General features: G+C 32.0%; 2 protein-coding genes across 3 annotated transcripts in view; both read left to right on the top strand.

Annotated features, from left to right (window-relative positions):
• LOC109106536 (zinc finger RNA-binding protein-like) overlaps nt 1-4,515 on the top strand; it is a 28,346-nt gene extending 23,831 nt beyond the window's left edge. The window contains 4 exon segments of the mRNA XM_042749066.1: nt 1,564-1,659; nt 1,756-1,867; nt 3,817-3,914; nt 3,997-4,515. Of these exon segments, the coding sequence (XP_042605000.1) occupies nt 1,564-1,659; nt 1,756-1,867; nt 3,817-3,914; nt 3,997-4,170 (480 nt within the window). The 3' untranslated portion in view covers nt 4,171-4,515.
• Nucleotides 4,516-4,874: 359 nt separating this feature from the next.
• Nucleotides 4,875-12,847, top strand: matk (megakaryocyte-associated tyrosine kinase). 2 transcript variants are annotated; one of them, XM_042749041.1, is made up of 13 exons: nt 4,875-5,924; nt 6,983-7,036; nt 7,145-7,255; nt 7,342-7,457; nt 7,606-7,825; nt 8,920-9,013; nt 9,088-9,153; nt 10,017-10,116; nt 10,187-10,271; nt 10,341-10,414; nt 12,044-12,239; nt 12,319-12,405; nt 12,484-12,847. In XM_042749041.1, the coding sequence occupies exons 2-13, from the start codon at nt 7,028-7,030 to the stop codon at nt 12,655-12,657; spliced, it is 1,332 nt and encodes a 443-aa protein (XP_042604975.1). In that variant the 5' UTR covers nt 4,875-5,924; nt 6,983-7,027; the 3' UTR covers nt 12,658-12,847. The 2 variants fall into 2 exon arrangements, with proteins under 2 accessions (XP_042604975.1, XP_042604974.1); XM_042749040.1 differs by having other exon boundaries at nt 7,142-7,255.
• The last annotated feature ends 745 nt before the right edge of the window (nt 12,848-13,592 follow it).

Genomic DNA, 13,592 nt, shown 5'->3' with positions numbered 1-13,592 from the left:
TAAACTGAAAACATACTCTACGTAAGTATTGCTTTTAGCAGCGCAAGTTTGATTTCTGTTTTTTTCATAGCTATGTTCCTAAACGCAATTAGTAAAGCATCGCTAAGTGCACTTTATTTTAAGTGTTGCCACAAGGAGCGCTGTAATCAACATTATTGTAAACTTACTTCCTCTAAGATCCTTTTTTTTTTTTTGTTCGGGGAACAACAATTTGAAGAGATTACCGCGGATCAAGTCAGTTAATTTTATTGTCAACTGGTTAGCATGTTAGCTAGCTAACTACCTGAATAATAATTAGGCATTAGGCAACATAAAAAATATATTTCTGAAAAAGTAATAACTACTACAAAGGTACTAGCGGAAAGTATCTGAATATAGTGAATACCTATAAGCATCATTTAAACACTAAATTACTTGATAGCTAAAAACTCGTTGAGAAAGCTTCGTTTAGCTACCATGCTACTGACTTTAGCCTAAACTCGAAACATACTCTACGTAAGTATCGCTTTCATCAGCGCAAGTTTGATTTCTCTTTCATTCACAGCTATGTTCCTTAACGCAATTAGTAACGCTTTATTTTCAGTATTGCCACAAGGAGCGCTGTAATCAACATTATTGTAAACTTCCTCTACGATCCATTTTTTGTTCCGGAACAACCTTTTGAAAAGACTATCGCGGATCAAGTCAGTTAATTTTATTGTCAACTGGTTAGCATGTTAGCTAGCTAACTACCTGAATAATAATTTGTAGTTAAGCATGTACAATGTAACTGTGTTTACATACTTGTGTAGAGTATGTTTTTGGTCTTAGACTCAGCGATTGTTTAATTTTAGTACCATTTTAGCATTAGCTGTTGTTCGCCGTGATTATATCGCATATAAATGAGTTTTATGCACAGACTTATGCTAACGGTCTTCAGTCTTGCGTCATTACATTATGATTTAGATTGCTACAGTAAATTATAACATAGTTAAGTTAGACATAACGTAAAAAAATATATATTTATTAAAAAAAAAATAATTGTCACTACTTGTTACTAATAAACAGCTAAATATAGAAACATTTTTAAGGAAGTGATTAAGCACTAAATTGACCTTAAAATATCGCTATTGGGGACTTTCGATTAAACCCAAAACATATATTCCTAAATATGTCAGCACGCAATTTGTAATGCATTGCTAGTATGCCTTATTTTCAGTATTGCCACAAGGGGCACTATAATGTACGTTAACATAAACTTTTTCTTCTTTGACCAATTTTCATTTTCAGGAGCAACAGTGTGTAAAGAATATCGTAAAGCAAGTCAGCTAAGTTTACTGTCAACTAGTTAGCATGTTAGCTAGCAAATAATTTGTAGTTAAACGTGTACAGTGGAACTGTGCACTTGCGATACATTGGCCAAGTGTTTGCGGACTTACATAGAGTATGTTTCTGGTCTTAAAATCGACCGTTGAATAATTTTAGTAGCATTAGCATTATCAATTAGCGTTCACATTTGTGTCTTATTAACTGAAGTGCTGTAGTTAGCTGTGATTATTGCATATTAACGAGTTTCATCCACAGGCTCGGGCGAACGGTCTTCAGTCTTGCGTCATCATTATTCGGGTTCTGCGGGATCTGTGTCAGCGCGTACCAACCTGGGGCAAGATGCCCGACTGGGTCAGTTAGCTTTGTTTGCTAACAGTGATTTGAGTTTATAATAATGGAGATAATAATGGGCGCATTAATTAACGTGTTGAGTTTTCTTTCCCAAAGGCCATGGAGCTGCTTGTCGAAAAAGCCATTAGCAGTGCATCAGGTCCACTCAGTCCTGGAGAAGCTCTGCGGAGGGTCCTCGAATGCATCGCCACCGGGATTCTCCTGCCAGGTAGGACCAGTGTTATTTTAGGAATTATATATATACAGTACAGGTCAAAAGTTTTTGAAAGAAGTTTCTTCTGCTCATCAAGCCTGCATTTATTTGATCAAAAATACAGAAAAAAATTTAATTTTGTGATATATTATTACAATTTAAAATAATTGTTTTTAAATTTATTATACTTTTAAATTATCATTTATTTCTGTGATGCAAAGCTGAATTTTTAGGATCATAATCACATGATCCTTTAGAAATCATTCTAATATGATGATTCATTAGCAAAGTTGGAAACAGTTCTGCTGCTTAATATTTTTTCAGAACATGTGATACTTTTTTTACTTTGAGAATACTTCGATGAATAAAAAGTGTAAATAAAAAAAAAAAAAAAAAGCTATGTTTTTAAAATATAAATATTTTGTAATAACAATATACACTACTGTTCAGTAATTTGGGGCAGTAATTTTGTTTTTTCTTTTTTTTTTTTAATAAAATCAATACTTTCATTCAGCAAGGATGTGTTAAATTGATAAAAAGTGATAGTAAAGAAGATTTATATTATTAGAAAATATTTTTTTTTTATTTTGAATAAATGCAGTTCTTTTTAACCTTTTATTCATCAAATATATTAGACAGCAGAACTGTTTCCAACACTCATAATAAATCAGATATATTAGAATGATTTCTAAATGATCATGTGATAGACTGGATGTTACATGTGACACTGAAGGCTGGAGTAATGATGCTGAAAATTCAGCTTTCCATCACAGGAATAATTTTTTTTTTTAAAAGTATATTCAAATAGAAAACTATTATTTTAAGTTGTAATAATATTTCACAATATTACTGTTTTTTTTTGTGTATTTTTGATCAAAATAAATGCAGGCTTGATGAGCAGAAGAAGACTTCTTTCAAAAAACATTAAAAATAGTAATGTTTCCAAACTTTTGTTCTTTCATGTTTAGATTTTCAATTTTGATTTTAATGTTAGTCTAAAGTCTAGTGATTTTGTTGTGTTTTTATCATTTTTATTCATCTTTATTTTTCTAAATATTTCTATATAGCTCTTATTGGTTTTAATTTGACTAATTTTAGCACTTCAACTCAACTTAAGTTGCCATGGCCACGTTTCTCATTGTTTCAATTTTTTTTTACTCTAATTTTTATATTAGTTTATTTGAGGTTTAACTGAAATCATTTTTAATAGTTGTAATAATTTTATGTGCTTTTGTCATTTTTATTAGTTTTCATTTTTCACTACATTTCTTTTTAGCATTAATTTATTTCCATTTCAGTTTTAGTACTTCAGCTTTATTTTGGTTAGTTTCCAAGGTAACGTGCCAGATTATTTTTGCTTACGTTTTTTTGGTTTGTTTTTCATCTAATATTTAGATTTGATTTTGTTTCAGCTTTATTGCAATTATCAAAACTGTTTTTAATAGTTTTAGTTAACAATAACAACACTGGGGTAGTACGCAATACTTTCATGTGCTTTTCTCATTTTTACTTATACTCATCTTTAAAAAAATTCTACTTATAAACACCTCAAATAATTCCGCCTTAAATATTTCTATTTTAGTTTTCGTTATTAAAAAAACAGTTGCCAGTTAACTTAAAATAAGTTTGTTTGATATATTTTATTTTATTTAAGCTTTATTTTTTAATTGTTTTAATTGTTTTGTCATTTTATTAGTTTTTGTTTTTCTGGATATTTCTATTTAGGTTACATTTTTATGTCACTTTTAGTTTAGTACTTAAACTCATTTTATTTCAATTAGTTGCCAAGGAAATTTAAACATTTTCACTTCAAGTTTTAAATTTGAAATGCAATATGTTTTGTTTTGTTTCAGCTTTGTTTTTAAATGAACCAAACCAACTTTTTTTCTTGCTACACATTTCATAACCCATTTACACACAAATTTATATTTAAGTCAGTCATTAAATGTCTGTCCACCCCTCAGATGGTCCAGGTCTTCTCGACCCCTGTGAGAAAGGTCAAACAGATGCTTTGGGAAGCATGTCAAAACAAGCTCGGGAGGACGTGACCGCTAGTGCCCAGGTACTAAACAATGCTTTTCTAACAAACATTTCCATTTGCATGATCCATGCTTGTTCTGAAAGCACGTCTCGTTGTGTTTCAGCATGCGCTGCGACTGCTGGCTTTCCGTCAGATCCATAAAGTCCTCGGCATGGGCTCACTGCCGGTCTCCAAGGCCGGAGCTCGAAACCGCAAGAGACGACGCGACGGCAGCGACACCGGCGAGGGAGAAGCCGACGGAAAGAAGGATAAAAAAGACGATTCTCACATCCCTTGAGACGTCTGCTTAATCTTCGCAAGCCGTTATGTCTTTGGAAATGTATAAATATCACTCGAAGAGGAAAAAATACAACATCCAATGGTTCCGTTTTTCACAAGGACGAGAGATGGAAAAAACGTAGTCGTTCCCCTTTTATGATGCAATACATCTTTCTATTACATCTGAGCTGAAAATAGGCCGAAATGCAGCAGCCGCACCCCTTTTTCAGAACATCAGATGATGAGTGAATGTCGTTAACGATCAGCGACCAAAATAATATATAAAGTTACTGAACGTCACATTAGCTCTATTAGGCACTTTGACATATTAATGGCACTTAATTAAAAGCTTTAATTATCCAGACACAGGCCAGTCTTTTTTGTTTACATCATATATATATATATATATAAATGAATAAGATATTATTATTATTATAATTATTTGTTTTTACAGTGGGGCCCAAAACTCTGTGTCCACATTGACATTTTAACATTGAAATAAATGTTTTATTATTTTGAAAAATGTAAAATGAACATCATAACATAAAATGAATAAGAAATATTTAAGTTTTTCATTACTAATGAATTTACGGTAATTAAGTGACAGTGCACTATGTAAACAGATTGACATTGCACTCAAATTGTTTGCCAAAAAAATTAAATTTTTCTATTAATTTCTATTTTTTATTTATTTATATTTTTTTTCATGAAAAATTTGGATCCCACTGTATAAACACAAAATATTTCGATATATTTATAAATATAAATCTGTTCGGTGTAATATTATTATAATGTATTATATAATAACATTATGTATGATATTATTGCAAAGTAATTAGTTTCTCTACTGTGTATCTTTAAAAAATAAAAAATACGTTTTTAAAACAAGTAGTTATTAGTATTCACTAATAAGCGACACGATTCAGCTTTGTGTGGTTGTTTATTAACCCGACACTGGATTTATACACGTTTAGGCATCAGATCTATAACCGACGGAGGAAAAAATAAATAAAAATATAGATTTATTACTTCTCTGCTATCATTATTTTTATTTGCATATTGAATAATCGCTCATTTGACGGTGAGAAGCTGGCGTTTCGACAGGGTATCGAGTCGTCGTTCTCTAGCGAACGACGCGAAAACACAACGTAAAGTCTGTGGTTCTTCACACGTGCCTGCGGTAAAGACTTAAAGTACTTGAAATGTGAACGAGGAGGTGAATTTCCGGTTCTTCATATTGCAATATAATATAATGTAATACCTCTCTATTCTTACATTTTTATATAAAAGAGTAAAATCTAACGAGAGATGCGCAGTTTGCTAGAAAGATTGCTGTGCGCATATTGAATTGATTATTCGTATCGCCTGAATATGCGTTCTGCCACCTGTTTTTATGTATAATGCAATGGTATCCCGGCGTTTTTAAATGTTCCTGCTGAGTGTTTGTTCTCGTTTTGTAGGACTGTGAATAATTATAGTGTGATCTTTCTTTCAGTTGGAATATCTGTGTAGTGCTGCTTAACTAAATAAAAAGAGAAAACGATCAGACTTCTCGGCCCGTCTGTGTCTGTTTTGGTTCAAGTTGAAGCCTTTTTTTTTTTTTTTTTGCTTTATATTTTTGCCATCATATATGGTCATAAATAGGGGTGGAAAACATGTCAGAGGCACAGCATGAATATCAGGAGGAAGTGAGTGCATGTGTAATAAACCTCTGATGAGTGTGTAACCGCTCACATGGAGTGACACCCTCTACATATTCACAAACACATACTGGTGAGTGACAAGAATCTCAAAAATATCAAGAATGTAGTCTGTTTTCATTTTATACAGCACTGGGCTTGCAAAGCTATTAGTTTAATGTTTGTGTAAAAGGATTTTTGTTGATTTTATAATAATCTGTACTAAAAAGTATATGCACCCAAAATTTTTTTGAAACTACAAACACTCGTGTATTTAAGGTGGGTTTTTTAAAAAGTATTTTCTTGTTCAGTTGTCTTTTTTACAATTTTATTAGATTTTTGTGGAACATTTTAAATGACAGTTTTCTTTAGCTTTTTCAAGTCGAGGGTTTATGCAAAATGGTAAACATTAAGTTTTGCATGTGGGTTTTTATTTATTTGTATTATTTATTTATTTTACATATAACTCCTTTTAAAATACTTTTCCCCCCTTGTTTCAATTTTTATTTTATTTTTTATTTATTTACTTTTTCTGCGGTTTTAATCACATTGTACTTTTTTGCTGTCAAGGTGTCATACGGTGCGACCATTATTTTTTATTATTTAGCACATGCATAATGAGGATGTTTTATTTTTTTTATTTTTGAAGTGCCAGTTTGATGTAATGCTAATTTTACATGTTTTTTAGTTCATACTGATTTCTTTTTTTCTCCACCATTCATCATTTTAATCACTTTATGTGATGTGACAATTTATTTAATTCATATGTATATGGAGTTTTTTAAATTAATTTTTGGGCCATTTTTGATTGCCTTTTGGCGTTTTTTTTATGGCTATGTGGCTTGATATTACTATTAAATTAATGTGTAATATTTAACCTTTTTTTTTTTTTGAGTTTTCATTGAGTTCTTTTGGCCATTTTACTACTCTAATCACTCTCTGCATTGATAAATGTGGAAAATTAATATTTAATTCATGTGTTTTGAGTTCCTGGAATGAATTTTGGGCCAATTCTTTGTAACTTTTTTTTGCATCTTAGGCTAATTTAGATGAAGTATAAAATTTTACACATATAACATATTAGAAACATCATGCCCGATCTTTTTTGTGCGTTATTTAATTTATTTATTTGTACCACGTTTTCTCCATCAGGTTGAAGGTCTGAAGATCTTCAGATGTTCAGTACTCAATAAAAACATGGCGATGGTAAGCGAGACATCCTGCTAAATATAAGCCAAGGCCTTGAGAGGTTGTCACACCTCGCTGCTCACTAACTATTATTATTACTCTGTTGACTCTACTGTTACTCAGAAGAGCTGGACGGCAGGTACGCAGTGCGTCGCCAAAAAGAAGCACCGCAAACCTAAAGCCGGTGAAATAGCGTATCACAAAGGCGACATCTTGACAGTCATCGGACCCGGGACGGTAAAATAAGCACCCTTCCTAAACACATTCTCCTGTATAAAGCCACCAGACCCTGACTAAATTATTATTATTATTTTTTTCTCCAGAGGGATGGAGAATACAGAGCCCGGCATAACACAACAGGAGAGGAAGGATTGGTCTCAGGTTCTAAACTCAGAGAAAGGGAAGCCCTCCGTATCGACCCCAAATTAAGCCTGATGCCGTAAGTGAGCAGAAATCTGAATTCTGACGAACTGTGATGAGGAACAAGCTCGTAATGTTGTAGTAGTTACTCCACAGAAGGACAGGATGTGGTTAGTTTATGTCAGCGGAGGTTATTTTAGGCCTGATGTTGTCTATGATCTTTTTAGATGGTTTCACGGTAAAATTTCGGGACCGGAAGCGGTCGGCAAACTCAAGCCCGCGGAGGACGGGCTTTTCTTGGTGCGGGAGTCGGTTCGGCATCCCGGCGACTTCGTGCTGTGCCTCTGCTTCAGTCAGAAGGTCTTCCACTACAGAGTCATCTTCAAAGACAAAAAACTGAGCATCGACAACAAGCAGTTCTTCTACAACCTCATCGACATGATCGAGGTGTGCCCGGCGGCTAATTTTAGTGCGCGTGTTTCTTTATTTATCTTGCTTTTGCAGTGACACATCCGCGCTGCTGGCGTCCTGTGGGTTTAGAGGGGAAATGAGAACTGGGCCACTCGTTTGTGTCGAGCGTCAGATGCTTTTGACAAGTTTTGGGGCATTCTGAAGGGGAAATCTACTTAAAAATGGTTGTGTGGTGTGACTTTAATTTTTAACAATAACAATGCTTTTTTTGAGGTAAGAGGTCACGGTGTGATAACTTTTTTTATTTCATGTTTTGAGGTTTTGCTTTAATTTATATCCAGATTATTTTGATGGCATCTTAGCTGTTTTTAAAGTGACTATGTAGTATTTTTTAACAACATATGCAGGCTTTTTTGCACATTTGTCACACTTAAAGGGTTAGTTCATCCAAAAATGAAAATTCTGTCATTAATTACTCACCCTCGTGTCGTTCCAAACCCGTAAGACCTTCGTTCATCTTCAGAACACAAATTAAGATACTTTTTATGAATCCTGACAGCTCTCTGACCCTCCATAGACAGCAATGATCCTTACACGATCAAGATGCAGAAACATAGCAAGGAGATCAGTAAAATAATCCATGTGACATCAGGGGTTCATCCGTAATATTACGAAGCTACGAGAATACTTTTCGTGTGCAAAGAAAACAAAAATAATGACTTTATTCACCAATTCGTCTCCTCCGCGTCGTAACCACTGAACGTAAACAGCGTATGCTATTCTGTGTCAGCTGCGTCACGCGGATACGTTGTTTTCATTCAAATCAAAACGTAAACAATGTACAACATTACTATTATTTTATTTATTTACTTTATCACATTTGAGCTTTTTTTAAGTGGCGCTTTTTTTAAATGTGATTTATAATTATTTATAATAATGTATTTTTTAAATCATTCTTTGTGGTGTGACAAATTATTGTTATTGTTGTTGTTGTTATTATTTAGGCCAATGCTTGTCGTCGACTTCCTCTTATAGACATTGCATCACACTTTCTAACCGCGGGGAATTATCGGGAATTAAAGGGGAAATTCTGGTGTTTTTTGTAGTCACATGCTGTGTTTGTTTGACAGTTTTACAGCAGAAATCAAGGCGCCCTCGCTACGCTTCTGCTGAAGCCCAAGAAGAAGGAAGGCACGAAATCTGCCGAGACGAAGCTGTTGAAATGTAAGTGTGACTCATGAATACCTAAGGACTGATCTCTAGTAGTTTAACACTGTGAATCTGGCTCTGTGTTACAGCCGGCTGGCTCTTGGATCTGTCCAAGCTGACGTTAGGAGAGATCATCGGAGAAGGAGAGTTCGGCGGTACGCTGTGAATACACACATGTGACTGTGTTGTTGTAGATCTCTCAGATAACCACTAGAGAGCAGAAACTGAATGAGACATCGGCTGCTATTGGGAAGAGAGCTGTAATTGAGCACTGTATACTGTCATTTCTAATGAATAATATGTCAGGAATACATTATGCAACGTTATTGTGTTTAATTCAGTGAGTGGAGAAAGTCAAAATTGTGAAAAATGTTGTCAATCCAAAGATTATTTTTATCTAGAAGGGTAAAAAAAGATAAAATTGAGGATGATGTTACTTACGGCACATTGGTACACTGGAAAATATGAAATACACACTTTAAAACTTTAAAAACTTAAAAAAAAAAAAAAAAAAACTCCCCAAAAAAAAAACCCCCCCCAAAAAACTAATTTATATTCCTATATACTGTAGTATACCCACATATACATACCACATACACATACACATATATATATATAATATATATATATATAATATATATATAAATACTTATATATATATATATACACATATATGAATGCAACAATACTTATAAGTTACATTTAAAGTAATATACATATTTTAAATTTTATGTATACATTTCTATATATATATAATTAAATGTATTAATGGACGTATATATTAATTGCACAAAAAATAATAAAAAAAAAACAAACTCCAAAAAATAAACACAAAAAAAAAAAAACAAAAATTGCCTTAACATCATAAGTAATTGATATAAAAAAATAAATACATATAATATATGCTAGATTATGATACAGTACGTACAGATCATAGATGCTTGATGGTTAAAGATGTATTGGTGTATGTTATGTTCTTTTGGTCTGTGTGAATCTGACGGATATGTTAATATTTCAGCTGTGTTCGAGGGGGAATACGCAGGCCAGCGGGTCGCTGTTAAGAACATCAAATGTGACGTAACCGCTCAGGCCTTCCTCGAAGAGACGTCTGTCATGACGTAAGAGCACTTCCTCCTCCGTTTCCTGCTCTGTGTCTTTATTGCATATTCATAATATCCTCTTCTCCAGAAATCTCCATCATAAGAATCTGGTGCGGTTATTAGGAGTGATTCTTCACAACGGCCTGCACATCGTCACCGAGCTCATGGCGAAGGTACAGATTTCAGACGAAGGGACAGATTTGATAACGTTAATTCATGAACTAAATTGTGTGTCGTCGCAGGGGAATCTGGTGAATTTTCTTCGCACACGAGGACGTTTCGCTATCAGTGCGACGCAGCTGCTGCGCTTTTCACTGTAAGAGCTCACCAAAATACACAAACTGATATCTATTTTAGGTATTCAAGTCAAGTTGCCCTTCATTTTAATACAGAAAACCAATCAGTTTAAATATAGTCTGTCATATTTCACTCAAAAATCAAAAGAAATAAGAAATGATGCTTTGCATAAATAAAATCAAGATAACATTTTTTTTTTTTGCATGAGAAATTAAACCTATTTTTTCCCTTAATTCTCATTACCACACTGTAAATAGTGTCATTTTTTTTAATTGAATAAGAATCATTGAGAATAATAATTGCAAAAAGAAAAAAAGAAAAAAAAAAACTCATGGAAAATTTAGCAATACAGTAATAATAAGAATGATTTTATTAAAAACAAAACATCATCAACAACAAAAAACATTAGGTTATTTTTTAATTAGAAAAATGTGCTTATATTTTGTGTTGTTTTTGGTAATATAGTAGAAAGAATTTTATTAAATAAAATACTCTATTTATTTATTAATGTTTTATTTTTAAAATGTTTAAAATCTTACTTTTCTTATTATTGTAATAAAATTAATAAAATTATACTAATTTAAATATCAAAATTCAATCCATCAATTTTATATAATGATAATTTATTAAAAAAATGTTAAATTGTTTTTTTTTCTAGTATTTTGTGCTATTTTTAAGAATTATTTAATTTGTTTAGAAAACAGTCTTCATTTTGTTTAACATTACGATACATGAATGACATTTTTTTGTGCTATTTTTAAGAATTATTTAATTTTTCTAAAAAACAGCCATCATTAAGAATTAATATAATTACATTATATTATTAATTTTTTAAAAATAATTTTGTATACGTTAATGACATTTTATGGGAGATTTTTTAAAAGTTTTTTTTTCCATATTTTGAGCTATTTTTAAGAATTATTAATTTGTTTAGAAAACAGTCTTCATTTTGTTATTAACTGTTGTATGACATTGACATTTTATTATTAATTTTTTTTATAATTTTTTTTTCCGTATTTGAGCTATTTTTTAAAAATTATTTAATTTGTTTAGAAAACAGTCTTCATTTTATTTAATATAATTTTGTATTACGTTAATGACATTTTATTGTAGATTTTTTTAGTTTTTTTTCCGTATTTTGAGCTATTTTTAAGAATTATTTAATTTGTTTAGCAAACAGTCTTCATTTTGTATTACGTTAATGACATTTTATTATTAATTTTTTAAAAATGTTAGTTTTTTCGTATTTTGTGCTATTTTTAAGAATTATTTAATTTGTTTAGAAAACAGTCTTTATTTTATTTAACATAATTTTGTATTACATTAATGACATTTTATTGTAGATTTTTTTCATAGTTTTTTTCTGTATTTTGAGCTATTTTTAAGAATTATTTCATTTGTTCAGAAAATAGGCTTCATTTTATTTTATATCATTTTGTATTACTTTAATGACTTTTTTTTTTTTAAACAAGTAGGCTTTATTTTGTGTTTCTTGCATCATCGCAGTAAGCTTAATTTTATTTATTTTAGAAAAAAAAATTCTTTATTTTATTTTATTTCTGTATTAGTATATTTAGTTGTGTCAAGAATCAAAGGTTTTTAGAACATTTCTCCAGTCATGGAGGTTTTATTTCTGTGCTTCTCTCAGAGATGTATGTGAAGGTATGGAGCACCTGGAATCAAAGAAACTCCTGCACCGAGATCTCGCCGGACGCAACATCCTCGTGTCTGAAGACACCGTCGCCAAAATCAGCGATTTCGGTCTGGCCAAGGTCAGCTCAACGGCTACCGACAACTCAAAGTTACCCATCAAGTGGACGGCACCCGAAGCCTTGAAGAACAAGGTGAGAGAAACATCACGAGACACTTGACCATCATCACCTGAATTAGTTCAGACTCACCCTGACGTCTCTGTCCCTGCAGAAATTCTCCACTCAGTCAGACGTATGGAGTTACGGAGTCCTTCTGTGGGAGATCTTCTCATACGGCAGACAGCCGTATCCCAAAATGGTACGTTTCTCACCATGAATGTATGGCTTGCTATCATCTTCCTGAAGGTTTGATGTGGTGTGCTGGTGTTTGTTGCAGTCGGTGAGTGAGGTGCGGGAGCGCGTGGATCAGGGTTACCGCATGGAGCCGCCGGACGAATGTCCTCCTGACGTCTACAGCATCATGACGTCCTGCTGGGAGATGGACCCCAAGAGGAGACCGTCCTTCCACAAGCTCCGAGAGCGAGTGGAGAAAGAGCTCGGCAAACACTGACCTCTGCAGGTGTCCACCGCATGTGTATACTGTAGATTTAATTTATTATTCAGAGCACTGTATATTTATGTGTTTTTGAGTGAATCTTGGAAACACGCCGAAGTGTTTCGACCTCAAGATGGTCAAAAAGTCAGATTAAACATGAAATTGCATGAAATTAAAGCCTGTTTTAGGACCTTAATTTAATTTAGTTTTTTGCATTGTATTGTATCACTTATTATTATTTTTTTATTTTCAAAAAAATGATCAAAAGTGGTTTCATTCTACTGATTTTTAATTCTTTTAAAAATAAAATTCTTAAATTTTATTAAAATATTATAATACAAATGATTTTTTTTTTAAATCAGTATAAACAGTACAGCATATAATAACATGATGAAATAACTTTATTAAATATATATATTTTTTGCATTAATTATAATGTGAATTTGGTAGAAAATGTGCTAAATTGTCATGAAAATAATGTCATGTTGGTCTCCAAAAAAATTTTTTTGCTTTGAAAGAAATAAAACATTTCTTATTTTATTGTTGGTTATAATAATAATAATAATAATAATAATACAAAAATATTTTGATCAGTACACATTAAAACAATATAGCATATAATACCATGATGAAATACTTATTACTTAATATATTTATTACATATATGCTTTTTTGTACTTAATTGTCATTCCATCGACTAAAATTACAATATGCATAAATCAAATCAAAATTAACTTTTTTTTTTTTTATCTACTTAATTCTCATTACTGTAATGCAGATATTATGTTATAGTACAGTATTTAAAAAAATCCCCTGCCTTTTCTTTTGATTTTGGGGTGGACGGGTTTCTCCCAAATGATGAAATTCATTATTGCACATGCTTTATTAATATTATTATTATTATAATTTTTTTTTATGTGCTTCAGTCCTCAGTGAGGTTATGTAAAAAA

Source organism: Cyprinus carpio, chromosome B22, assembly GCF_018340385.1.
Source record: "Cyprinus carpio isolate SPL01 chromosome B22, ASM1834038v1, whole genome shotgun sequence".
Taxonomy (NCBI): Eukaryota; Metazoa; Chordata; class Actinopteri; order Cypriniformes; family Cyprinidae; genus Cyprinus; species Cyprinus carpio.
This window is presented reverse-complemented; position numbering and strand designations above follow the sequence as displayed.

Bases quoted from the DNA above. Each gene is read 5' to 3' on its own strand.
- matk (XM_042749040.1), top strand. The intron at 7,256-7,341 runs GTAAAATAAGCA...TTTTTTCTCCAG, and splicing joins CAGTCATCGGACCCGGGACG to AGGGATGGAGAATACAGAGC. The intron at 7,458-7,605 runs GTAAGTGAGCAG...TGATCTTTTTAG, and splicing joins CCCAAATTAAGCCTGATGCC to ATGGTTTCACGGTAAAATTT.